This window comes from Pelodiscus sinensis, chromosome 1 (genome assembly GCF_049634645.1).
Source record: "Pelodiscus sinensis isolate JC-2024 chromosome 1, ASM4963464v1, whole genome shotgun sequence".
Classification (NCBI taxonomy): Eukaryota; Metazoa; Chordata; order Testudines; family Trionychidae; genus Pelodiscus; species Pelodiscus sinensis.
The window spans coordinates 293,237,821-293,264,357 of NC_134711.1; the positions used below are offsets into that span (position 1 = coordinate 293,237,821).

General features: G+C 42.7%; 1 protein-coding gene across 2 annotated transcripts in view; it reads right to left on the minus strand.

The window, feature by feature from the left end:
• Positions 1 to 2,829: 2,829 nt before the first annotated feature.
• FREM2 (FRAS1 related extracellular matrix 2) overlaps positions 2,830 to 26,537 on the minus strand; it is a 182,338-nt gene continuing 158,630 nt past the window's right edge. Inside the window, exons 18-24 of one of the 2 annotated variants that reach the window (XM_025185589.2) lie at positions 25,374 to 25,478; positions 23,644 to 23,771; positions 23,414 to 23,548; positions 19,886 to 20,012; positions 16,873 to 17,060; positions 11,138 to 11,284; positions 2,830 to 8,391 (exon numbers count right to left, since the gene is read on the minus strand). In XM_025185589.2, the coding sequence (XP_025041374.2) occupies positions 7,879 to 8,391; positions 11,138 to 11,284; positions 16,873 to 17,060; positions 19,886 to 20,012; positions 23,414 to 23,548; positions 23,644 to 23,771; positions 25,374 to 25,478 (1,343 nt within the window). In that variant the 3' untranslated portion in view covers positions 2,830 to 7,878. Of the gene's footprint in view, positions 8,392 to 11,137; positions 11,285 to 16,872; positions 17,061 to 19,885; positions 20,013 to 23,413; positions 23,549 to 23,643; positions 23,772 to 25,373; positions 25,479 to 26,537 lie in introns of those variants that run through there. The other variant, XR_012900698.1, reaches the window with a different exon arrangement.

Below are 26,537 nucleotides of genomic sequence, written 5' to 3' on the forward strand. Positions count from 1 at the left end.
GCTGTTCCCTTTTTCTGCAGACAAAGAATTAATAGAACAAGTGGAATCCAAAGGGCTTGTACAGTGAAACTTTGTTATCCGCCACCCTGTTAATCAGAAAACTTTGTTAACTGCCATTGTCCCCAGCCACAATACTGCTGTGTCTTCGGGCATGTGTGCCTGACTCCCCCCGTGTGGCCAGATGTTGCAGGGCTTCTGATAGCCAGCATTGCTGGCTGACAATATCAGCAGGCACCTCCTTCCTCCTCAGCCTGCGTGGAGTGGGGACAGAGCAACAAACTTCGTTATCTGGCACCTTCAGTTAACTGGCAACCCCTTATATCTCCATGATACTAAAGCTTTCACTGTATCAAGAGCTTTCCTGACCAAGCAGAGTATGTTTCCTCTCAGTCGGCACTGAGAACAACAACAAGGCTGCTGCATTCTGCACCCATGACAAGCTTTGAAATTTGAAGGGCATCTCCATCTCACTTATAGACACGTGAAACGAGGTTTACCGGAGTGGTCGACAAAGGCTTCCCTTGTCGACCGCGCCACGTCTGGACTGCCGTGCTGTGCCAGATCGGTTGATCGTTGGTACAGCGCGGCGGCCATTTTTATTTTAATGAAGCGGGGATTATTTAAATCCCCGCTTTATTGACTATGCCGAGTAAACTATTTTACAGGGCTCTGTCGACGGAGCCATGTAGTCTAGACGTAGCTGAAGATGTAAAAGTTGAGGCATGCTGCAGCATCACACATCACAATTATTTCATCGCAGAGGACACATAGCATAGATACTGGTGACAATAATAGTTTAGTTTCTCCCACACTATATGGCCCCATCCCTGATGCAAAGGGATTGTGCCTAAAGGCACAGTTCTGCATTCTGTTTTCAAAATCCCTTGTCTGCTGCCAAAGGAACCAACCCCCCCTCCCCCATTAGCTTCTATTGTGAAGAGACTTAATGTTTGTGTTCCTCTGCAGCAGCACCCAACTATACTCAAGATCATTTCAATGACACCAGGAATAAAAAAGAATAGGGAAAAAAATGTAAAAAAATGTTTGATAGGCTAGGACATTTCCCTGTCCCCCCCAACCTTCTATTACAAACAGTGGAGAATAAAAACCAGCATACAGATAGACTAAATAAAAGGACCTGGCAGTACCCCTGTACCTTCCTCTCCCTAGGCACTTCAACTTTAGCCTGAGTGGATCAGCTACATGCAGAGATATGCACAGAGAAAGTCTGTTGACTAATCACACCTTGCCAAGCTTTCCTTTACAAGGGATCTTGATAGATGTGAAGTGGGGATAACTCAGCTGTTAGAGACAGAAGGGTGGTGACAGTTGATAACTTTCCTCCCCTTTCACTCCAGAATACTATCAAGTTTTATTCTCCCCCAAAGACAGGTGGAATGGATACCAGATCTGTGGCACAGAAATACACATTGGGTCTGAATGTTTCCACTGGTGAAACTCCGTGGAGTTTCCACTGGTTTACAATAGTGTAAATCAGAGAAGAATTAAGACCCAGTACCTTTAATGTGCAAGAAACAATAGTCAAATACCTAGAAAAAACTGATGTGTTCTTGGAGGTTCACTCACATAGTGGCCCAAAAAGTGTGGTTCAAAAGTCTCTTAACTGATCCATTCATTACCTGGGTGAATCAAAGAACAGACACTTACCTAAGAGGGGTGATTACCTGGATGGATCAATTCTCTGAGAAATAAGTAAGAGGTCCAAACCCCCAAAAAGAATATAAATTAAAAAGTGATTGCAAAACTGCTCTCCCAGTTTAAGTATCAGATATAAAGGCTAAATCCAGAGAGTTATTCTGCCTAAAGATATAGATAAATATGGTAGGGGAGGTAATTTATTTTATTGGACCAACTTCTGTTGGTGAAAGAGAAAAGCAGTTGAGCTCACACAGAGATCTTCTTAAGGTCTGAGAAAGGTATTCAGAGTGGCACAGCTAAATATAAAGTGGAACAAATTGTTTAGCATGAAGCGTTAATTCATGTTGCAAAAGACCGAGGTTTTTCAAGCCGTCGATACCACTGGAATTGTAGGACAAAGAAGGAATACTGGGTTACGCATTGTGATAAATCAATAAATCCAGTCTCTATCGAGTCTAATTTTCAGTTTCTGGCAAAGTTACGAATGTAAGCTCCCCGGCTCAGCTTTTGAAGGTGTTATGCAGGTTTCCTTGGAGGATAAGGACTGAGAGGGCAGATATGGAGTGATGGTCTTGTGAAAACAGCCCACTGCTGCCTGTGTGTTAATAACGTACAGGAAGGTCAGATAGCACAAAGCTAGGTAACTGATCAAGCCTACAAAGGGCCTGAATATGGCAATGTTGGTACATTGCTCCACAATGCGACTCATTCCAGACTGAGATCTCTCTTAATCTGCCACTGGAAAAGAGGGGAATTAAACCCAAGCATAGTTCAAAAGGCATTGTGCATGTGAGGTTCTTCCGCCATCTATTGCCTCCTTCTGCACTGATGGCTTCTTCCATCGTGTACCTCATTCGAGGAGCACTACTTTAAAAATCATATTTTTAATGGATTGAAGATTGCTGCACTGACCAGCACTAGGGATCTGACAGGCACCTTTGTGGTGAGTATTTCAGTGATTGTGGTAAAAATATATTGGTCCCTAGCGCGTGTGATACTTTTGCCTATCCCTCTGTCTAGGCACTCCTATTCTTCAACACTAGATATGAACCATCCATTGTTCATTGGCCATTCCTCTTGCGATCCAGGAATGAAACCACAATTCTTAAATTAAAAAGCAAACAAACCTTGCACTACTCATTTCATATTGGGAAACAGACACAAGAAGAGTGAAATAAAAAGGGTTTATTGGAGACTGTGGTAAATTTGTTTGACTGTCTGAATTACAAATTACAGCACTTATCCCACTAGTATATTACTGGCCATTCCCAATAGTCTGATACTCATATATAAATATTTCATTAGTAACCAAAAGGGGAAATAGCTTTAATTTTCCCCCCAGATATGAATGTCAAATACAACAGCCATAAACAAACAAGTAATTTCAAATAAATATGGGTGCAAATCATTCTGGTAGGGTAACAAAATCTATATGCTTCCGAACAACAAATTACAATACATCAATCAGTGTATAAAAGTCCTAACAAATGCTGTTACTGCTGGTAGTATAAGTTCTCCATGGGAAAGTAGGCTCAGTACAAAAATCTGTAAGTAGGTTAAATATACACAATTAGTTTATTGAGTGTATAGATAAATATAAATGTATCTGTGCACAATAACTGGAAATGAGGCACTTATTCAAATTACTATACACAAAGCCCCCCTTTAAGCAGAAGGGCAAACGTTAATAGGCCTCAAATGAGTTTCATGAAATCCAAAATTGTGAAGACATAATAAAAAGGCATTCTGTTACTGATGCATTTATAACCCGCTGAATTCTAAGAAATCCAATTTGTTAAATATGGCACAAATCTGGCAGACCTTACTCTGAAACCAATGGGAGTTTTGCAAGAACGGATTTCAGAATTTGATCTCATGCATCATACTTGTCTATCTGTTCAATGTTTGCTTTTTTCTTTTTTATTAGCAGCTTTAATTCTATATTGTTTTATATAGTGTATTTAAAAAAAACCCTAGATGCTCTAATTTCCAACAAAATTCTCTCTATATACAGAAGTGTTTCCTGCAGGATGACAGAGTGATATCATTTTTTCACTGTGTCCTGCTGCCTGCCTCCACCCTCCATCACACGGCCTCCCTTCTCCCCTCTCCCTGGTGCTCCAAGGGGAAAGCCGGGGCTGCCCTGGCATTGGCCCAGTCCTAACCTCCTTCCAGCAGTTGGTGAGGAGCAGGAGAGCCAAGGCTGCCATGCTGTGACCTCAGCCAGGTGGCTGAGGGTGGGGCGATGAGGCTGCCTTCCCACAGAGAGAGGGGGGCTGATGAGCATAGCAAGCAGGGGGTGCAGCCCCCTAGTTTTATGAAAAACTGAAATTGGATAACTGCTCAGTTAGTTACCAAGCCAGCATTCTAAGGCCACGGCTACACTTGGAAACTATTTTGAAATTAGTAAATTTGACTTAATAACTCCTGATTGAACAAAATTGAACCAGAGTGTCCCCATGATTGGATTTCTAATTAAGAAGCCCGTTATTTCAAAATAACAGGCTTGGTAGTATGTATGCTTCGCTTATAAATTTGAACTAAATTCCCATAAGGCTGCGTCTAGATTGGCATGATTTTCCGGAAATGCTTTTAACGGAAAAGTTTTCCGTTAAAAGCATTTGCGGAAAAGAGCATCTAGATTGGTCCGGACGCTTTTCCGCAAAAGCACTTTTTGCAGAAAAGCGTCCGTGCCAATCTAGACGTGCTTTTCCGCAAAAAAGCCCTGATCATCATTTTCGCGATCGGCGCTTTTTTGCGGAAAACAAATCTGAGCTGTCTACACTGGCCCTTTCTTGCAAAAGCTTTGCGCAAAAGGGACTTTTGCCTGAATGGGAGCAGAATAGTATTTCCGCAAGGAAGCACTGATTTCTTACAGTGGGAAGTCAGTGCTTTTGCGGAAATTCAAGTGGCCAGTGTAGACAGCTGGCAAGTTTTTCCGGAAAAGCGGCTGATTTTCCGGAAAAACTGGCCAGTCTAGACACAGCCCTAGTGTAAATCAGGACAAAGGGAGCTATGCTGCTTTTTATTTATGAAAATAACTGTGGTCTGTTACATAGTTCTCTAAATAATTAGTAATTACCAGGGCTCGACAAACCACCGTTTCTACGGTCGCTACATGTGCCCCATTCACCGGTGCTGTGCGCATGTGCAGTGCCGGTCTGGCACGTGTGCGGTGCAGGGCTGGCGAGTAGCTCTCGCCGCAGTTTGTTGAGCCCTGATAATTACATTGGGCTTGTTTAAAATAATTTACTACAGTGCCTAAGAGGCTCAATATTTGGCTTGTACAATAAATGGGTCCCAGGTTGACTTCATAAAAGGAATAAGAAGAAGATCCTGTATCAGTGTTAACAAACGGCATTCCTATTTCTTAACATTCGAAAGCAGAAAAATAGATGTAGTGATAAATCCCTAATTTCTAAATTTATAATAACTTTCTAAACATTACTTCTCTGCATCTAGAAAACTGGCCCATTATAAATATTGAAACATGCTATTATTTACATACATTCCATTTTACTATATAGAGTCATTTATTGCTGGTCCTCTGTACATGTAGAACCCAATGAACAAATTCTGCATTTGACTGGGCATTACTCCCATTGATCTCAGTGGGCTTGGTATGCAGACACAAAGGCATATTTGCCTCTAGATTGTTGCTGATACTTATCTACTTCTGAATTTGTGGTAAAAGCAGAAGATATCTGCCAGTTAAATCTTTGATCTATCTGGCATGAGTTGTAACGCAGGTTTCAAAAACACCATGGCTACATCTACACTGGCATGATTTTCCGGAAATGCTTTTAACGGAAAAGGTTTTCCATTAAAAGTATTTCTGGAAAAGCACGTCTAGATTGGTAGGACGCTTTTCCGGAAAAGCACTTTTTGCGGAAAAGCGTCCGTGGCCAATCTAGACGCGTTTTTCCGCAAAAAAGCCCTGATCATCATTTTCGTGATCGGGGCTTTTTTGCGGAAAACACTACTGTGCTGTCTACACTGGCCCTTTTCTGGAACAGTTTTCCGGAAAAAGACTTTTGCTCAAACGGGAGCAGCATAGTTTTTCCGGAAAAGCACTGATGATTTTACATTAGATCATCAGTGCTTTTCCAGAAATTCAAGCGGCCAGTGTAGACAGCTGGCAAGTTTTTCCGGAAAAGCGGCTGATTTTCCGGAATAACTTGCCAGTGTAGACACAGCATCATTAGACACACGGCAAATCAATGGTGAACTTAGTGGGAGAAAGTTATAATACATGGGGTGGTTTCTGTGCATCTGCAAATAATTATTTCAGGCCAGAAATTGTTGGCAATATTTGAAGGCCAATATGTTTTCTGGCTTATTTAAAGAGGAGAAAGGTAAAATTTAGCTCTTAGGATATGTCTACATCACAATTACATGCTCATTGCTAGCCCGTGCCAGCTGACTTGGGCTTGTGAGGGCTCAGACTAAGAGGCTGTTTAATTGTTGCGGCTCAGGCTGCAGCTAAGCTGAGATCCTCCCATTTCATGAGGTCCTAGAAGCAAGGTTCCAGCCCAAACCTGAATATTTACACCACAACTGAATACCCTGTGAGTCTGAGTAAGTTGGACACAGGCCAGTTATGGATACCCACAGTGTAGATAGACACAGAGACCGCTGACATTGTCTTTAGATCAAACAGCCCATTAGGAAAAACCCATAAGGAATTGTGAGTTAGATTCTGATCTCAGTCATTGGTACAAATCTAGAGTAAGCTCTATGAAGTCAATGGACTTACATCAGTGTAACCCCGGAGCAAAAAGGGTTCTGTGAGTCTACAGTACAGAAAGAGGATGTTGTAGAAATAGCACAAAGAGCCTGATTCTGTGCTCACCCTGGTTTAACTCCAATGACTTCAGTGGAGTTGCTCCTGCTTTCTGACAGTGTAGGAGAGGCAGCACGCTGTCTCAAAGCAAGGCCAACTGGCCAGGAGTGTGGAGATAAGAGAGTTTCTGTGGATCAGCAGCTGCAGAGACACTTTTTGGGTGGATCAGACCCTAACTGGATAAACACTGTAATGAAGCACCATTGATCCAGTCTTCTGCAGAACATGCTGCTGTCATATTACCTTAACCAAAAAGACAGATAGTTAGAATTATTCTTCCAAAAGTAAAGTTACCCATAAAACTGCATGTTTCTCAAGAAGCACAATGATTATGCCTCAACTTAATAAATACAACTTGCTCCCATAAAATGTTTGTATTTTCTTCCCATTGTTGCCACTTGTAACGTGGTAACTGCCTAAAAAGCACTGAATTCTACATCACAATTCATAGCCTCAGTTCGGACAGAACCTTGTCGTCTGCATTTTAAGTATAACATTATATCTCCTCTAGAGACATAAATGTTACCAACTCATGCATTTCCCACCATTGGATGTGCACTGACAAATACAATTTACTGTACAAATACTTTTATAACCCATTGTAAGAGTAAGAGGACATAACTGCCCAGCATTTGTAACAATCAAACTTTCTTTTGGACATTACTGTATTCTTTGGTTTTATATAATCTTAAATAAGGAGGAAAAAATAAAACAAAACAAGAAAAAAAAAGTAGGATCAAATAGCTGACTGTGAGTTCCCCACTAAGAATGTGTAATGCATCCTGGTGTGTAATTCAGGTGTGATGTGACCAATCTAGTTGTCTTTGGAAGAAATATCAGTTAAACGCAAGGGATACAACTTAACTGAGGCCAAAGGACTGCTAACTAATCTGAATCAGGCTGGAGGATTTTCACACTCTAGAGACTAATAAGAACAAGAGCAAGGAAGATTTTTTGTGAGAAACTATTCAGAACTTGCCTAGAGAGTATCAGCATTGCACCTTCCAAGTAGACAAGAGTACGATAATAAGACACTTCCTTTTGTATTGTGGAGAGAGACCCCCCAGCACCTTTGGATAATTTCTTCTAAAATAACTCAACAAAAATATCTTCCTTGTGATGCAATTTCTTGCAATGCAGCTTAACTTTAGTGAGGACATTGGGATTGCCTATTGTGCAAAACAGGAGGTTTGGGTTGGATTCTTCGTTTATGTCTGAAAATTGTAGCAAGAGCACAAATCAGTATTTTCAAGTACAGTCAGAACCATAGGATATTTTAATTTTCACGCATGATGGTTACCTTCTGCTAACAAGTAGCAGTTCAAGTTTATCTTTGAGGCACTCTGGAGGAAGGTTCAAATCCCATGGTCTTGGAATCAAACCTCAGAGCTGTCACTAGTGTGATTGGATGGGGACATCATTGGCTCCCTGCTCCCTGACCCCTTTGTGACTTCTTTCTTCTCTAAGCTCTGTCTATGCTTTAACAGCAAAATAATAATTGCAATTAAACTGATGGCCAATAAAATGGCAGCAGCTCCACCGACGATTGTGACTATGTTGACCTCTGGTTTTCTGTTATTCAGCTCCCTGGGGAGAAGTCCATTGACAGTAACTTCTCTTTGTGGGATCTGTTTCTTATTGGTGCGGTCCAAAGCTATATGTTGAATGTTAGTTCCTCTCCTATTTTCAATGCCAATTTCGTTAGCAAGGTCTGGAGCTTCTTTGACGTCTCTCTTCTGACGTATCTGCACCGAACTCCCCAGATTCCCACCACTGACTAAAGAGTGGTATTGGTACTCCACACTTCTTTTGCCAATCCCTCGGTTGGCATTTTCTTTTGATCTCACAGTGTAGATTGTATGAATGTACCATTCTCTACCCAAAGACACCTAGAAAACACAACATTTTGTTTAACATTGCCTGTCTCAATGAAGTGATCAAAAACTAATACAAATAGAGAAGTAAGTGGCAACCTATTTCACTATCTCATCCTGAAATGCTTGACCAGCATCCCTGAAATGCCACATGCCAATCTGCCTAGAAACTCAGCAGGAACTGGTGATCAGGCCATCTGCTACACATAAGGCGTAGAGCCTGAACCACCCAATAGTCAGCCTTCACTGCTACCTGTTGCAGATGGAGGAGGGCATACAATGAATAGGCCATTTAATGGTCACAGTGTTGTAGCCATGTTATCCCAAGATATTAGAGAGCCAAAGTGGATTAAGCTTTTTTTGAACTAACTTCTGTTGGTGAATGTGAGAGGTCTCTTCAGACCTGAACATGAGCTCTGTGTAGCTCAAAAGCTCATCTCTTTCATCAACAGAAGTTGGTCCAATAAAAGATGTTACCTCACCTATATAATCTTTAGGGCATTTCATGGCTATTCCATATCTAGTTTTAATAACCTATGTTTACTGCCTGACACCCCAAGTCAGCATTATTTTCCTTCAGTTTATTTTTGTCCTCCCCCATTACCTTCCCTATACCTGTCTGCCATTATCTATTCCCATTCTCAATGGCTACGTCTACACTGGCACCCTTTTCCGGAAATGCTTAAAACGGAACAGTTTTTCTGTTATAAGTATTTCTGGAAAAGCGTGTCTACATTGGCAGGATGCTTTTCCGGAAAAGCACTTTTTCTGGAAAAGCGTCTGTGCCAATGTAGACGCGCTTTTCTGCAAAAAAGCTCCGATCGTCATTTTCACGATTGGGGCTTTTTTGCGGAAAAGACTACTGTGCTGTCTACACTGGCCCTTTTCCGGAACAGTTTTTCTGGAAAAGGACTTTTGCCCGAACGGGAGCAGCATAGTTTTTCCGGAAAAACAATGATGATTTTACATTAGATCATCTTTGTTTTTCCGGTAAAGCAAGTGGCCAGTGTAGACAGCTCGCAGCTTAATCCGGAAAAGCGGCTGCTTTTCCAGAATAAGTGGCCCAGTGTAGACACAGCCATTGTGTGGTCAGTTTAAGAAGGCAGAACAAATTACTAGATTGTTACTGGAAACAGAACCTGCAAATAGCAAATGGGAATTTATAATCTCTCTGTGCCAAATTTTGAAACCGTTACTTACATGGGTGAGCAGATGGGAGTCCTCATGTGCTTAAAATGTTCAACAGTAAGAATAAGGCTCCCCAGTGTTTCTTTTAGTAATTGGTTGTTTTGTCCTTTGTATAACTTTTGCAAATGTTAAAGGGGGAAAGTAAAAGTTGCATGGGCTGCATAAATCAAGAGGCTGAACGTGAATGAAAGATGATATGGCCCTGAGGAAGTAGTTGGATTCCTCACCTGCTCATTTCTAGACATGTTAAGGGTTTTGTGCTTTGGAAGGTATGGAATGGTTGTACCAACAGAAAGTGACACTGTTTTAGTTAGCTGGACTTTGCTGAAATATACTTTTACCCTTAACTCAGGAACTGTTTCTTTGATTTTGCCAGTTTTTTTTTTACTGATCATGAAAAAGTTTATGTTGGATTGGTGTATGAAGTCTAGAGGAGAAGAGCCCTGCTTTTAAGGGTTTTATGAGGTGCATGTAAGGCCTTATCCAACTCTGGTTGAAGTTGGTGAAACTCTTTCCACTGACTTTGTTGGGAGTTGCATCAAGCCCTTGAAGGTTACCTGGATGAGAATTCCCCTACCCTGTGTGCCCCTTCCAAGTTCTCTCACCTCATCTCTCTATGAGACTTCAATTCCAAGAGAAGTTAGCACAGCTCCATGCCAATCCTCGTCCACTGTTCTCCCCATTGTCGCTCTCCCTGAACTTTTTCTCTCTAGATTTCCTCCACCCCTTTCTTACCCTCCCAATCGAGGGCTGGAGTCAAGTATAAGTCACTTATTTATCCTAAGTTATAAATAATTTTAAACTTTGAAGTGTGCATAGTACCTGAGTGCACAAAACAAGGGGAAATCCCACAAAAACAAGACACAAGGAGCTGCATGAATATTCTGGACCCTATTCTCACTTATATTAGTTTACACCTATGAAAATTCACTGACTTCAATGAAGTGACTCCAGATTCATACCCTTGTTGGTGACCTAATTCCAGATTACAGACCCTCACATTCAGTATTCTTATAATCAAATATTTTCTTATATGATGTCTGACTCTATTTTAGATTCTTAGAACAGTACAGAGAGTCTTCAGAGTTAACGTCATCCAACTTACATCAGATACCCCTTACACTTTTCAATTGCCCATTTTGCTCCTAGTCTTGTTTCACCCTTAGGATAAAAACCAGCAGGGAGTACAGCATACATCACATGCTGAGCCTCAGCCAAATCACTGATTTTACTGATCAAGCTTTCTGATTGGATGAGGCTGGGGCCAGGAGCCAATCAAAACCAAGCAGCAACACAATTTTCCAACAAGCTACCCTGGCTGTGAAAGCCAATCAGATAAGTATTTGCAAGGGATCCCCTTCCAGCTCTGTACTGGAAAGTCAAAGCATATTTTATTGTATATGTTTATTTGAACATGGTTTACCAAATAAATATAGTGGTGTTGCTAGATTAGTCATATATAATTTATTTATTACAAAAATCTGGGTTATTGAGTTGAAAATAGAGTATGAAGCCTTGTTTAGGAAGGAAATAATCCTCCTAGATTCTTGAGGCTGATCCACAGAGTGCTCACCTGAAACAGTGGTGTTGAGTCTACTTTAAATCCATCAGAGCCGGGTTGCTTGACTAAAGGAATTGCCTCAGGATCATCTATTGCTAGTCTTGCATTAAAAAGTACATTTCCAAAGCTCGTGGCTTGTGTCTCTGGCTGAGCCTTGTCCTAAATGATGAAATGGAAAATATAATTCTGTTTGTAAAAGCACATTCACCTCCACAAAGGGAGAGGGTTTTATATTGACATGGAAATGCAACTTTCCCAGAAACATAATCAACACATGCTATTTTACATCATCTAATGCATTCCTAAGGAAATAAGTGCTCTTCAGCAATATTGTGATTACATCTTTCTAGCACTAATTTCTTTACTGCCTGAGGATTTTTGCCATAGAAATAAAATGGAGGAAAATTCTACAGTTTTTTTCAAGTAAAAATCCTTTCAATCCTTCTTTACATATCATTATAAAAACAAGCAGAAACCCATTCCTCTTTCATTTCACAGATTACCTTTAAATTGTGACTAGGCAAAGGCTGTAAGGTCAAGGCTGTAAGGCAGGGCCAAAAGTAGAATTATGCTACACAATTTCAGCTATGTCAATTGCATAGCTGAAGTTGAAATAGCTTTAATTCGGCTTTTGGTGCTGTCTACACAGCAGGAAGTCAAAGGAAGAACACTCTTCCTTCGACTTTCCGTTACTCCTTGGCTACGTCTACACTGGCCCCTTCTTCGGAAGGGGCATGCTAATTTTGAACTTGGGAATAGGGAAATCCGCGTGGGATTTAAATAAACATGGCCGCTGCTTTTTTTCCGGCTTGGGGAAAAGCCGGAAAAAAGCATCTAGACTGGCGCGATCTTCCGGAATAAAGCCCTTTTCCGGAGGATCTCTTATTCCTACTTCAAAGTAGGATTTCCCTATTCCCAAATTCAAAATTAGCATGGCCCTTCCGAAGAAGGGGCCAGTGTAGATGTAGCCCTTGTGAAATAAGGGTTACAGGAGTCAGAGTAAGAAGTCCTCCAGCTCACCAGTATTTTGAAATAATGGCTTGCAGTGTCGACGTGCTCTTTGTTATTTTGGAATAATGTCAGTTATTCTGAAATAATGCTGCTGTGTAGATATACCCTGAGGGTATGTCTACACTACCACCCTAGTTCGAACTAGGGTGGTAATGTAGGCAACCGGAGTTGCAAATGAAGCCCGGGATTTGAATTTCCCGGGCTTCATTTGCATAAAGCCGGGCGCCGCCATTTTAAATGTCCGCTAGTGCGGACTCCGTGCCGCGCGGCTACACACGGCATGGACTAGGTAGTTCGGACTAGGCTTCCTACTTTCACGAGGAGTAATGGTAGTTCGGAATAGGAAGCCTAGTCCGAACTACCTAGTCCATGCTGCGTGTAGCCGCGCGGCACGGAGTCCGCACTAGCGGACATTTAAAAATGGCGGCGCCCGGCTTTATGCAAATGAAGCGCGGGAAATTCAAATCCCGGGCTTCATTTGCAACTCCGGTTGCCTACATTACCACCCTAATTCGAACTAGGGTAGTAGTGTAGACATACCCTTAGACACCCATATCTTAAGCTTGAATGATTCTCTCCTCAATGCCTAATTCCCCTCCCCCACCCTCAAACTTGATGATCTTGGCCATCACAAAGAAAACTGCTTCTGTGATGAGCTGCACAATCTTCTGCCAGCTCAAACACCTCACTGACACCCTTATGGAAATGGAGCAGATATCTGGCAAGGACTACATTTTCCGTCTATTTTGACTAGTGATATAGTTTTCAAAAGCAGCAAAGTAGCTCTAGGATCATAAGTCTCATTTAAAGTCAATGGGACCAAGGCTCCTTAGGAGAGTAAATCACTTCTGAAAATGGTACTTAGGTGCTTTAGAAAATGTTGCCCTCAGTCTGTAGGTGAACAGACAGCTGGTCTACATTGGGCAACCATGGAGAGCTCCTGGAAGCAGCCCCTCTAGATCTGTCCAGTAATCCTTCCTCTGCTGTTCCAGCTCAGGAGCATGACAGGAGATAAGTGATGTGGAACATCAAATTTAAGTGTATTCCCTTCACTGAATTCTCCCGTGTCAGGGGAGATTTCTGTGCCATGGCAAGAGGGGCTCAATTCCTAAGGAAACCCAATATTTGATTTAACCCTTTTAGGTTTTTCTCACCCAGTGACTGAGCCCCCACAGTGACTCAATCCCTGCAGACAAGTGTGAGGGAGATGTCCCATGCAATCACTAGGGTTAAGTGCTAGGCGGAATTCTCAGAGAGGGCTAGGTATCCCTTTTCTTTTTTCACAGACAACTGCTGGGGTATTGTGCAACATGAAAAGAAGATAGAAAGTTCTTCCTTCAAGATTTTGAATATGATTCCCCACAGATCAACGTTTAAGCACTGTAAAGTGAAGGTGAGGAATTTTACCAACCCTTCTCACTTATTCTGAGAGACACTATATAATCTCTAGGAAAAATCATCTTCTTCTTATATTTCCAAAAGTTAGTTAGTTAGTTTGTTTGTCCCAAAAGATCTCAGAAACAGTAAGAGCTAGAAACACCAAATTTTGAACGGATACTACTGATTTCCTAACTTCAATAACTGGATTGGTTATATCTCAAAATCAGTTCCCCCAGTGCTCCAAATGGGCCCGCAGATCCCCAACTGGGCCACTAATTAGCTTTTAGTAACGCCTGATCATAGGCATTTGCTGGACTCTTCTGTTAAGCATGTCACATAAACTGCAACTACGAGATCCTTTCCCTATGATAAAAGAAAAAGTATTTCCAATAAAATATGTTATGTTAACGTAATCTATGTAGTTCATTCACCACATCTTTTGTTATTAAGAAATGAGTTAAATGTAAATGTGTTTTGTAAGCACATCACTAGCTATGTTAATTTCATAAAGTAATACAGGCAGTCCCCGAGTTACGCAGATCCGACTTATGTCGGATCCGTACTTACGAATGGGGCTTTTCTCGCCCCGGAGGACGCGGGCGGCAGGACCGCCCAGACGCGCCGAGGTCCTGCCACCCGCGTCCTCCGGGGAGAGAAAAGCTGCTCCGCGTCTCCCTGGTCTGCTGGGGGGAAGGGGACCCCTCCAGCAGACCAAGGAGAGGCGGAACAAAGCCGCGGAGGACCCGGGCGGCGGCACCGCGGTGCGTCTTAGTCCCGCCGCTCGCGTCTCCATGGTCTGCTGCGGGGGGCGGGGGCACAGCTAGTGCGCCCCTCCCCCCCCAGCAGACCAGGACGCCTGGGGTAGAGCAGCTGGGGCACTGCTGGTTGGTCCCGCAGCGCCGCTCCTTGGCGCTACTGGACCAACCCGACAGCACCCCACCTCCTCTGCCCCAGGCGTCCCCAAGTCAGCCGTTGCTGAAACTGACCAGCGGCTGACTACAGGAAGCCCGAGGCAGAGTTGCTCTGCCCCCAGCTTCCTGGAATCAGCCGCTGATCAGTTTCAGCAGCAGCTGACTTGGGGACACCTGGGGTAGAGCACCTGGGGTGCTGCCGGGTTGGTCACCGCAGTGCTGAGGTGCGGCGCTGCGGAGACCTACCCGGCAGCGCCCCAACTGCTCTGTCCCAGGCGTCCAGATTCAGCTGCTGTTGAAACTGATCAGCGGCTGATTCCAGGAAGCCCGGGGCAGAGAAACTCTGCCTCGGGCTTCCTGAAGTCAGCCGCTGGTCAGTTTCAGCAGTGGCTGAATCTGGACGCCAGTTCCGACTTAAGTACAAATTCAACTTAAGTACAAACCTACAGTCCTTATCTTGTACGTAACCTGGGGACTGCCTGTATATAAGACAGAAGTATTTCTAATAAAATGTGCTATATTAATGTCATTGATGTAGTTCATTCATCACAACTTTTACTATATTTCCCCCGGGACACACCAGGTATTTCTGCTATTTGTAAATAGAAAGAAACATATTGAAAGCTGGGAAAAATGTAATGGAAAAAGCTGCTATAGTAGGGTCCTTGTTAAGGCCCCTGGAATGAAAAGAGTAGTCTCAGCTGAGAGGCAGACTCCTCTTCTTCTCTAAGGCCGTGTCCAGACTCAGGGGTTTTTTCGGGAAAAGTAGCCTTTTCCCGAAAAAACTTCCCCTGCGTCCAGACTCAAGCCGCGTTCTTTCGAAATTATTTCGAAAGAACGCGGCTTTTCTTTCGATGGCAGTAAACCTCGTTTCACGAGGAAGAACGCCTTCCTTCGAAAGTTCCTCTTTCGAAAGAAGGCGTTCTTCAATGTAAAGAGGCCGTCTTCGAAAGAGAGCATCCAGACTCGCTGGGTGCTCTCTTTCGAAAAAGCGGATTTCTCTTTCGAAAGATCCGCCTGCAGTCTAGACGCGATCTTTTGAAAGAGGCTCTTTCGAAAGAAGCCTGCAGTCTAGACATAGCCTAAATGTGTACCCAGAGGTCTATCTGGAAGCCAGAGCCATTGCTTGCTTATTATTGCCAGGGCAGCCCAGGTAATGCACATAGCAGGTGCTGACATATCTAAAAGGTACAAGGGAAAACTGTGCCTGAGAAATGAGAGAGATGGCAGAGGTGGCATCACAGTCACACACCACACATCTCCACCAGTTCAGGAATAGATAATAACAGTAATGGGTGTAGGAGAACAAATCCAAAAACCAGGGCATAGTTCTACCTGCCCCAACTGACACGCTACACTTTGTTGACATTCATATAGCTCATTGTATCAATAAAATCTCATTCAATTGAATGGTGTTGACAAAGTCCTCACTATTTTTATTAAATAAAAAGAATTACCTATTCCTAAAACCAAAGTTATTCTGTTCTTGTTACTTCTGGTGCAGGTTTTCCTGTTTTGAAATGTACCATATATGTAGGCTTGGAAGATTTCAATGATTTTTTTTATAATTTAGATGGATTATATGTTGTTTATTTTTAAGCGTTTTTCTATTTTTATTGATTTACATTTTCACAGTTGTGGGAAATCATGGGACAAATCAGACAAAAATCACTTAGGGTTTGTCTATACTGAAGGGCTTAACTCGAAATAAGCTAAGCAAATTGAGTTATGTCAATTGCATATCTTGTTTCAAAATAGCTAATTTCGAAATAGGGAGCATCTACACAGCACTTATTTCGAAATAGAGCACTCTTTCACTTTCCTTATTCCAATGCGGGTTACAGGAATCAGAGTAAGAAGCCCTCCAGCTTGACATTATTTTGACACTATTTTGAAATAACTGCCTGCTGCGTAGATGTGGACTAAGTTATTTCAGAATAGCGCTAGCTATTTCGAAATAGTGTTGCAGTGTAGACGTACCCTTAGTGACAATATATATTGAGAGTTAAAAGTTAAAGTTTTAAACCCAAACCGTGAACATCACATGACAAAATACATAAAGTAAATATCCTTAAACTAAACTCTAATACATTCTGAAACAGCATTTTTCTTATTTTGTCTACAGTGAAATTAATGTTCACCAGCTTTTACTGATAAAAATCAAATCCTTCCAAGCTTAAACATAAAAGACTATACAAACAACATGTCATGCGGAGTTATCTTGACAAGTCAAACTGTAAGATATTCCACAAGTGACGAGAGTCCTTGGAGGGATTAACCTGGCTGTAAGCTAGTCTTGCATAACAATACTAAGCCCTAACCAAGCTTCACTAAACTAGAACTGAAGTTGAAACTCGATGGAACTTGATAGGTATGTTCTCAAGAGACCCTTGTGAAAATCTGAAAAAAAGTACGTGTGATTTTGATTAAAAGCAGAACACTTACCACAATCTTAAATCTATATAAGAGGGATGGAGAATCAGCTAGACAGCCATATTCTGCATTTGGTGGACTATACTTGGGTACATATCCATCTGCTCCAGTACACAGGAAAACTTTCTCAATGCTACAGTAAAAGGAATCACCCAGGTTCTGTACTGGATCCACCATCACACGACCATATATAATATCACCTGAAAGCAAGCATTGTTTCAGAGACATCATTCTGTAAATCAAGTATCCGAGTAAGTCAGATTAGCAGATGGTGGTCAGACACATATACTGTAAAATAGCAGGTTAAAAGAAACAAGCCTTTTAAAAACGTTGGCCTCAGTTCTGAGCTGTATTCCAATCCCTTTACACTGTTCTAGAAACATAAACTGACTGGAACCCAGGTGGATTTTCCCACCAGGAATCTTACCAGCAGTAGGGAGTGGGATGCATTCCATGGCTGGTGTCCTAGAGTACCTTCCTTCAGAGCACCCAGCTTAGGGGTTTGTCTGAGGGGCTGGAAGAAGTGTGGCTAGAATGCACTGTACTCCATCTATTCTGGGCCAGCAAAGACAGCCAATTAAGGCTACTATAACTTAAAGCAGCCCTTGGAGCAGCTCAGAATTGAGGTCAGTGCTGCTGGACTCAAGCCACAAGAAGCAAAGATACAGAGAGCCACTTTTGTCCGCTCCCCTGTCCCATTTTGGACGGCAGCCTGCTTTTTTCTAAAAATGTGTCTGGAATAGCAAGAAACCTTCTTATATGTCAGCAGGACCTTACTCAGAGGGCATAAGAACTTGCTAATACTTAGATGGGCAGCACTTGGCACTCTGAAAATGACATTGATTCTGTGGGAAATCATTCCTCTGTTTCCAGTGTGGTATTTTTTCAACTCTGGCCTCCTAATACTTGATTAAATCTGTTTACACCTAACTTTACCAAAACAGAGGAGAGACATATGGAGTGGTTAAGAGTTTCTGCTGCCTGCCAAATTTTAAGGCAGATTTTGCTTGCTAAACTCAAAAAAGATTTGCTGGCCCGGGCGGTGAAAAACATACAGCAGAAGTGTACTGCCAGCAGCAGACTATGGTAATCCATGTCCAAGAATCAAATGTAAACATCAGAGTGATCAAAACCCTGTGAATTTCTCTGAAGAGAGATATGTGGCATTGTTATTTATTATATGCATTGCAGGAGATCCTAAAGGATTTGACAAAGGCTACCATCCCATTGTGACAAGTGCTGTACAACCACACAGTAAGAGACAGCTCCTACCTGAAGAATTTACATTCTAAATAACTAAGACAGACGTGAGTTGGGTGATATGCCAAGGGCACACAGCAGATCAGTGGAAAAAAAGTGGATAAGGCCCTGGTCTATTGAGTCTCAGTCCAACACTATTTGCTGGATCTGGCTCCCCTCCTTGTGATGTGAACTTAGACCTTGAAAGCAGGAATTCCTGGGCACAAATCTCAGTTTTAATTTTGATTTCCATTGATAGGACAAATCAGTTAATCCGCCTTGGTTTCCCCATCTGCGCAGAGAGGACTATTAATACTTAGTCACTTAGGTGTCAAATACTTGACACGGTGTTGGGGGGGGGGCACATATGGTATTCACTTTATGTAACACTGTAACACTCTGGGCTAGAGATTGTACGCAGTGGCATAAGGGATGGTTACTGCAGCTCCTCCAGGCACCAAAACCGGTGTAATTAAGGTGAATCACTCAGGTTGGAAACCCCTCCGGAGTAGCTTACATAGTTTTCCAGAAACCAACAGACAAAGAAAGGGCTTCAGACATACACAGGCTGAATTTAGACAGACTTGGGACCTTCTCTTTGTGATCCAGCAATTGAACAGAACCTTCTGTTCATGGGAAGGTTTGGAAAGACTTTGACCTCTTATGACTCCATAAGACTGATGGGTGACACCTGGTATGTTCAGTGGGTGCTTAAAGCTGTTTATTATTGTTTTTATATGCTTTCTCTATAATGCTTTTACCTTAAAATAATCATGTTTGCTTAGCTAGAATGGCATGGTATCATGTAACTGTTGATAATACACTGTTTGTACTCAAATCACAGACACTGACCGTTACTCAGACTTGCTTGCTGGGACCTGGGTAGCCCTAAAAGTTCCAGTCAGAAGGGAGTGGGACTATGCTCTGTGCCTAGAGACAGGTGACAGCTGGAAACAAGAGACGTGACTAGGCTCTCCTGGCATGGACCATGGGTGCAGAGAGGAGAAGGTAATAGAGGTACAGTTACCCCGAAACTGGGACAGTTTACCTTTTAGGGATGCTGTTAGAGGATCAGTCATGTTTGTAACATACTTGAAATGTGGAAACTGGTATTATTAATTACTAGCCAATTAGCCCATCATAAGACAGGATTTTCAGGTCTCTCCTCCACATCGGTCTTCTCTCCTGAGCCTGTGGTCTCCTCACTCCGACTCTCTCTCTCCTCCTCCTGTCTCCTCCTCCTCTCTCTCTCAGCTCTCCTCTGCCTCTTGCCTCTCTCTGTCTCTCTCTGTCTCTTTCTCTTCTCCTCCCCCTCCTGCCTCTCACTCAGGGAACCGCGGAGCCATTTGGGTTCCGCCTTCCCTGTGCTGCATGGGGACCACGGCGCCCAAACGGCCGCTTGCGTCGCTTGCTCCCCCACAGCAGCTTGGCTGAGCGGTGCAGAAGTCAGCCGAGTGCCACGGCGGGAGGCGAAGGACGTGACTCAGGCTACAGCGCCGCCCAGAAGGAACAGCCAGGGAGGCAATAGCGCCACCCAGAGGGAACAGCCAACATTTCAGCATTACAAAGTCACAGACATTGGGCTACTATATATATGACAAGTGAGTAATGAGCTGAATAGGTCTAACCCTGAATGGGGACCAGCAACATCGTCAATTACCACTGTAAGAGCAGAAAGACACTAGGTAGTAGGCTGTTCTGACTGACAGACATGCGTGACAGAGTGGAACACAGTGGTAGGTAAGGGATGTCCCATAAACTAGCCATCATTTATGTACAATTTTACCTTCTGTGAAAGCAACATCACTCCCCTGCCCAAATCCCATCGATCCATCAGATAACCAGAGAGTCTTCTTAGAGAGCAGGAACATCTGGGTATTTAGGCTGAACTCAGCAGCAACTGGGTCACTGACCTAAAATACAGCATAAAGATCTTCAACATGTGGTCATTAATCTGCCTTATGTCTTCACCTCTATGAATACATTTATCATGAAAAGACACTTATTTACACTAGACATTTATTAATTAATATTAACATTAGTCACTGAGGGGTAGTCGTGTTAGTCTGTATCTGCAAAACCAGTGAGGAGACCCGTGGCACATTAAAGACTAAGGGTATGTCTACACTGAAAAGTTAATTAAAAATAACAGCCGTTATTTCGAATTAACTTTAATAGCGTCTATACATGCAAACTGCAATTTTGAATTTAATTCGAAATAGCAGAGGCTTTAATTCGAATTTGGTAAACCTCATTCTATGAGGAGTAATGCCAAACTCGAAATAGCTATTTTGAATTAAGTGCTGTGTAGACACTTGATTCGAAATAGGGGGCCTCCAGCCCTTCCCAGCGAGCCCTAGTGGCCACTCTGGGCACAACCAGGAAAACTTACTCTCCTCTCCCCCATCCCCCTGATCCAGTGGCCCCAAAACATGAGCCAGCAAGCCACTGGCAGCCAGCCCTCCATCGCAGTGGAGGAGCAGTCTGACAGCTCCCAGGAGCCTGACAGGGGCTGGAGAAGGCAGGCACTTTCCTGGTCCAGCGTGGAGATCATGGACCTTATTCAGGTTTGGGGGGGATGCCCCCAACGTCCATAATCTCTGCACTAGATGGAGGAACACGGCTATCTATGGCAGGATAGCTGCCAGACTGGCCACCAAAAGTCATATGCGAACCCAGGAGCAGGTTAGCATGAAAGTCAAGTTGGTCCGGCGAGAGCCCTGAGCTTCCCCTCCCCCTTTTTCCCCTTGCTTCTCCCTTCCAGCTCCCTCCTCCCAGGTTTCCCCCTCCCCTCTTCCACCCTCTCTCTTCCCCTCTCCCACCTCCTTTTCCCAGTCTCCCCAGAGGTTCATTCCCCCCCTCAGTTTTGTTCAATAAACCCAGTTTCTATTTTTGAACATACGTATCTTTTATTTGACATCAGGAAGGGGGACTAGGAAGGGGTAAATCTAAGGACATGAGGGAGGAATGGGGCACAAGCCCCTGGTGGGGAGGGCCGGGGAGGCTCTGAGGGCTCCTTGGGGTGGACACTCTCCCTTAGGGCCTCCTGGATCCTGACAGCCCCCCGATGGACTCCCCGGATGGCAGCCTGCAGCAAGTGCAGCCAGGCTGACGGCAACGACCCCATGAGACACACTGGCATGCCCAGGGGCAGCTCCATGTGGCAGAGTGCTGTTGTGTCCTGAGTGAGGGCACTCAGAGCACTCCAAGACAGGACTGCTTTGCTGTCCCTCATCAAGGTAGACAAGCAAGCGGGGAACCCTGAGAACTGTCTGTCCAGGGTTGGGGTAGGGTCCCTTTAAGCACGAAGCTCAGTTAGCCTCAGGCAGTAGCCCCACACACTAAGTCCTAACCTGATGCCCTGCTGGCACTGGTCAGCCTTAACTTCGGTTCAGGGTCCACTCAGTATGGACGTGCTATTTCGAAATAGTTTTTGTGTATAGATGTGTTATTTCAAATTAGCTTAATTTGAATTAACTATTTCGAATTAAATTAATTCAAAATAGCACTGTAGTGTAGACATACCCTAACAGATTTATTTGGGCATAAACTTTCATGATAAAACCCACTTCACTGAATGTACACATTGGATGAAGTGGGTTTTACCCACGAAAAAGGAGTCCCCTTTTTTCAAAACAGTAAATGTAAAGCTTCTCACTTGCTTCTGTGTGAAGCTGAGAGGTTGAGTCATAAAAATCCCACTGGAAAAACCACTAGAAGTTATGCAATTGACATACTCATTCCTCTTGAACCACTTTCCCATAGAGCAGACTCCAAGATACCAAAGCAGCAGGATTTGGCAACCAAGATTTGAGGATCTCCTTATAGGCCAAACTGCTACTCGCTGGAGATGAAACCTAACAGCACTGTTTATAGAAGACATTCCTTTCCGATTTGTTTGGAATTTTTCAGTTTTAATGCATGGATTCAGGCTTCATGCTCTAACGACTTAGAGGTACAACAGTCAAATGCCTCACTCACCCAGCTGTGTTCCAGCTTATTCCCACAAGCAAGTGAAAAAATAAATAAATAAAAAGTGCCAGGACCAAACTTTTCTTTTAGACTGTGTAAGTGTCTAATGAATAAGAAACTGGAAGTGTATTTTCAGCTAGTAGCATTGGAATTCAGCCATACAATTTACTGTACTGTTAATAGGAAATGCATAACAATCTATGTGGTTCCCATTAACACTATATGTAACTGTGTATAGCTGTGACTATACTCCTGACATATCCTTTTATAAGTCTATACAGTTTTTTTCAGTTTCATATTAATGTCTTGCTGTTACACACTGACTGACTTGTGGTTATTACAGCAGCAGTGTAAGCATATATTTTTATGCTGAAAACACTTTAAGCAAAGGTTCTCAATAATATAACACGTAAAGACTATGTGAGGAGAGAGGAGTATTGCCTTACTTGCTTTTAATCTTTAACATTCACACCTATAGCTAGTTATCATCCCTGCAGATGGACAGATTTTTGTATAGATGTAGAACATTGTGGGAATTCATTAAAGGACACATCCTGCCCCCACCTCGGTGGGACCAGAGGACCTCTTCTAGCAAATCCACTGTGATGTCTGCCTGCACAAAGAAAGGGAAAGATTTGGGGACATTATGCACAGGGTTGTACATCCCCGTGCAGCTGAGATCCCAATTCTTCCCTGAAGGAGGTGTGTAGAAGGAATTTTAAGGTGGAAGAAGGAGGGACAGAGGATGCGGAAAAAAATAAAGGAATCTCCCACTCTGTGCAAATAGTTCTTTCCCTGTATTTATTGACTTCAGAGGGACTATTCATGGAAAAAGGTCCTGTCCCAATCTGACTCTTTAACTTCACTTTTGGTTTCTCCTTCTGTAACATGTGGATAATGCTCACCCACCTATGCTAAGCACTTAAAGGTCATAGCAATCAGTGCTAAGTGTTACCTGTCAATATTCCTAGACTAGTGCCTATAAGAGGTTGATACAGTTTGGGGATCTCAGTCCAGTCTCCAGAAGATAAGTTATACACCACAAAAGCAACAACCAAAACTGGAAATAGCGGCTCCTTTTAGTTGTCACAGCAGAGTGGCCAAAGATCACCTGGGTCTTGAGGCAGAGATATACTCTCTCTCCCTCAGCAGTCCCTCTATCTAGGTCAAGACTGAATCACCCTGGAGGGCTGGCATGAGTGATCCTCATTTCCATTGCCCATTCCGTTGGATTAGAAAAGGACTCCAGCCTCCAGGAGTGTGAGTACAGAAGCCTTCGTGACTACCAAAGACATTTTTAGAACTAAAGTTAAAACCATGCAAAAAAATTCCTTGATGGTACCTGTTGGAATCGGATATCGAGGTCAAATGTGATTGGCTCTCTAGGATTACAGATCACTGGTATACTGTACTCCTGGTGAGGTACTGTGGTACAAGCTATCAGCTTCACCATGTATGTTCCAGAATAGTCTCGTACCTGTTGAAAGCAGAGGAGAAACTTGGCAATTCCAGAACAGGTTGGTATAAAAATGGAGACAGAGCAAACCATGAAAGGGAAGGCTGAGGTTTTACCGCAAAATCTGAAACAAAGCTCCACTGCTGTATTGGTTGGTTGTATGTTGGTTCACTGCGCACGAGGCTGAGGCCAAATGTCAGGCCTGGGTGATCAGCTGACATAACCATGGAGCTCAGAGAGGAGGCTAGAAAGATGTCAACACACAAGCATGTCAGTTTAAATGTCTAGCCTCAAATTCTCAGAACCTGAAAAGCATTCTCAATACTACAATACGATGGCTGATGCTAACACGTTTACAATGCATTGGTATTAACTGAAACAAACAAAACTAATTATAGTAAACACAGCTGGGCCTTTTTGACTCTTATTCAAAAATGTGTTAAACAATCTCTTATGGGACTAGGAAACCAAAGCTGTGCAAAGATTAAATCTAAGAGAAAGACAAAACAGGGAGAGCAGAATGGAAAAAGATCTATAATCCTTCCTATTTTTAACCTGGAATGCCAACTCAGGGAATGTAAAACAATGTCTACTGGCACTGTAACTCTTTCAGCTCTGCCCTAGATGTGAAATGCTGTTTGTGTTTTGAAAGTAAAGAAAGAGTGAAATTGCTATTAAGCAGCTTTTTTGGTTAATGAAACTTGGTTAAACTAAAATAATTGCATTACTGAGGCTTTTTTCCTTCAACACACCATTGTATATGATCTTGTTTGGGAGGTTTAATGTGTTCATATATTGTTCATCTTTAGCATTCATGTCCAGAAATAAACTTGGGCCCCAATCTTGCAATATATGGGTACATCTATCTACACTGCAAGCTTATTTTGAAATAAGCTATTCCATAAGAAATGCTCTGAAATAGCTTATTTTGAAATAGCATGTCTACACTACAGGGAAGCCTCAAAATTAGTCCAAGGCAGGCTTCCCTAATGTGGACAGGCCTTGATTTAGAGCCCAGGAAGCATGGGGGAATAATTACTTTGAATGGTCCTGGGGAAGAGCTATTTTTTTTGAAATAGCAGCAATGGAGCGTCCACACTACTGCTATTCCGAAATAGCTACTTCGGAACAGGTGTTACTCCTCATGGAATGAGGTTTACAGAAATCGGAATAAACCTTCCATTATTTTGAAATAAATTTCTAATTTAATTTTGAAATAATGGAACTGCTGTGTAGACGCTGGCACTGTTATTTCAGAATAATGGCCATTGTTCCGAAATAATGCTGCTGTGTTGATGCACCCTATCTGTGCAGATGGACCCTTATATCTGCAGTTTAACTGAAGGGAATGAAGCACAAGGGCCAACCTCCATGGATTAGACTGCAGGATCAAAGCCTCAGATATGACTAAATGCCACCGAGCATTTTATTAAGAGAAAGATATGGTTCACACACTCTTTTCTACTCTTGGACAGGTAGCTACAATGGTCAGATCCTCATATGATATATGAGTGGAGCTATCCTAATTTACATAAGCTGTGGATATGGTATGATGTATTTGAAATTCATTTTTGCATTATGAATTTATGAGCACAGATCAATGGTTTTCAACCTGTGGTATGTGAACCTTTGGGGGAATTTTCACAGATTATGTCTACATTTTCAAAAGGGATCCATAACTTCATTCAAATTGTTTAGGGGTCTTCAAATGAAAAAAAAATATTGAAAACCACTGATGTGCACAGCACATTAAAAAGATCCAGATTTTAGTACAAGAATAAGAGAATAAACAGTGTAAAACTCATAACTATGAATATTATATCATCAGACCTCAGAACTGACTTACCAGGATGAGACATCACAAACAAGCCATGAAATCGTGCTTCTGTCTTGAAGTTGACAACCAAACGCCCTTCTTCACTGATGCGCATACTGGTTGGGTAGAGAGAACCTGCCGGCAGAGGCCAAGCAGCACAGATTATTCAGCATGCAAATGGCTAATAAATTATAAAGGGTTGATAAAACACTTGCATCCTTTTATTTCACATTGACAAGTCACACAACAATTTAGCAGGCAGTCTTCTGACATCCTGTGGGTTTTGCCATCGTGACTGTCAAGTAGGAATTTATGTGATGGGGTCCTACTGTCTTCCAAAGTATAAACCATGCTGCCCTGAAACAGCAAGGATTTAGGCTAGCTACACATTTCAATACAATTTTCATATATTATCAAGTGGCAACTGTAACATTCATCTAGATAGAGGGAAGACCACAATCCAGCTTCACCGTTTCTGGTGCAACTCTTTAGACTTATGTGGACCACTGAGTTCAGGCAGGGATTCAGGCTGGCCTCTCTTTGGGGGTCTCTACTGAGGGAAGGTAAACATAATGGCTGTGTCTAGACTGGCCACTTTTTCCGGAAAAGCAATTGCTTTTCCGGAAAAACTTGCCAGCTGTCTACACTGGCCGCTTGAATTTCCGCAAAAGCACTGACAATCTCATGTAAGATTGTCAGTGCTTTTGCGGAAACACTATGCTGCTCCCGTTCGGGCAAAAGTCTTTTTCTGAAAAACTTTTGCACAAACGGGCCAGTGTAGATAGCAGAGATTTATTTTCCGCAAAAAAGCCCCGATCGCGAAAATGGCGATTGGGGCTTTTTTGTGGAAAAGCGTGTCTAGATTGGCCACGGACGCTTTTCCGCAAAAAGTGCTTTTGTGTAAAAGCGTCCTGCCAATCTAGACGTGCTTTTCCGAAAATGCTTTTAACGGAAAACTTTTCCGTTAAAAGCATTTCCGGAAAATCATGCCAGTGTAGCCGTAGCCAATCTGAACAGTTGAAGCTGCTGAGGGGACTGACAGAATATACCTGTGTTCACACCCTATACCCGAATGTAATAGTTGTTGTACAAGGTATGCCTTGCTGATTAATAAAATCACGACACAGTGCACCTAGCAACATTATATGCAAAGCTATGGACCTAAGCTGAAATCATGTCTGAAATATGTTTCCC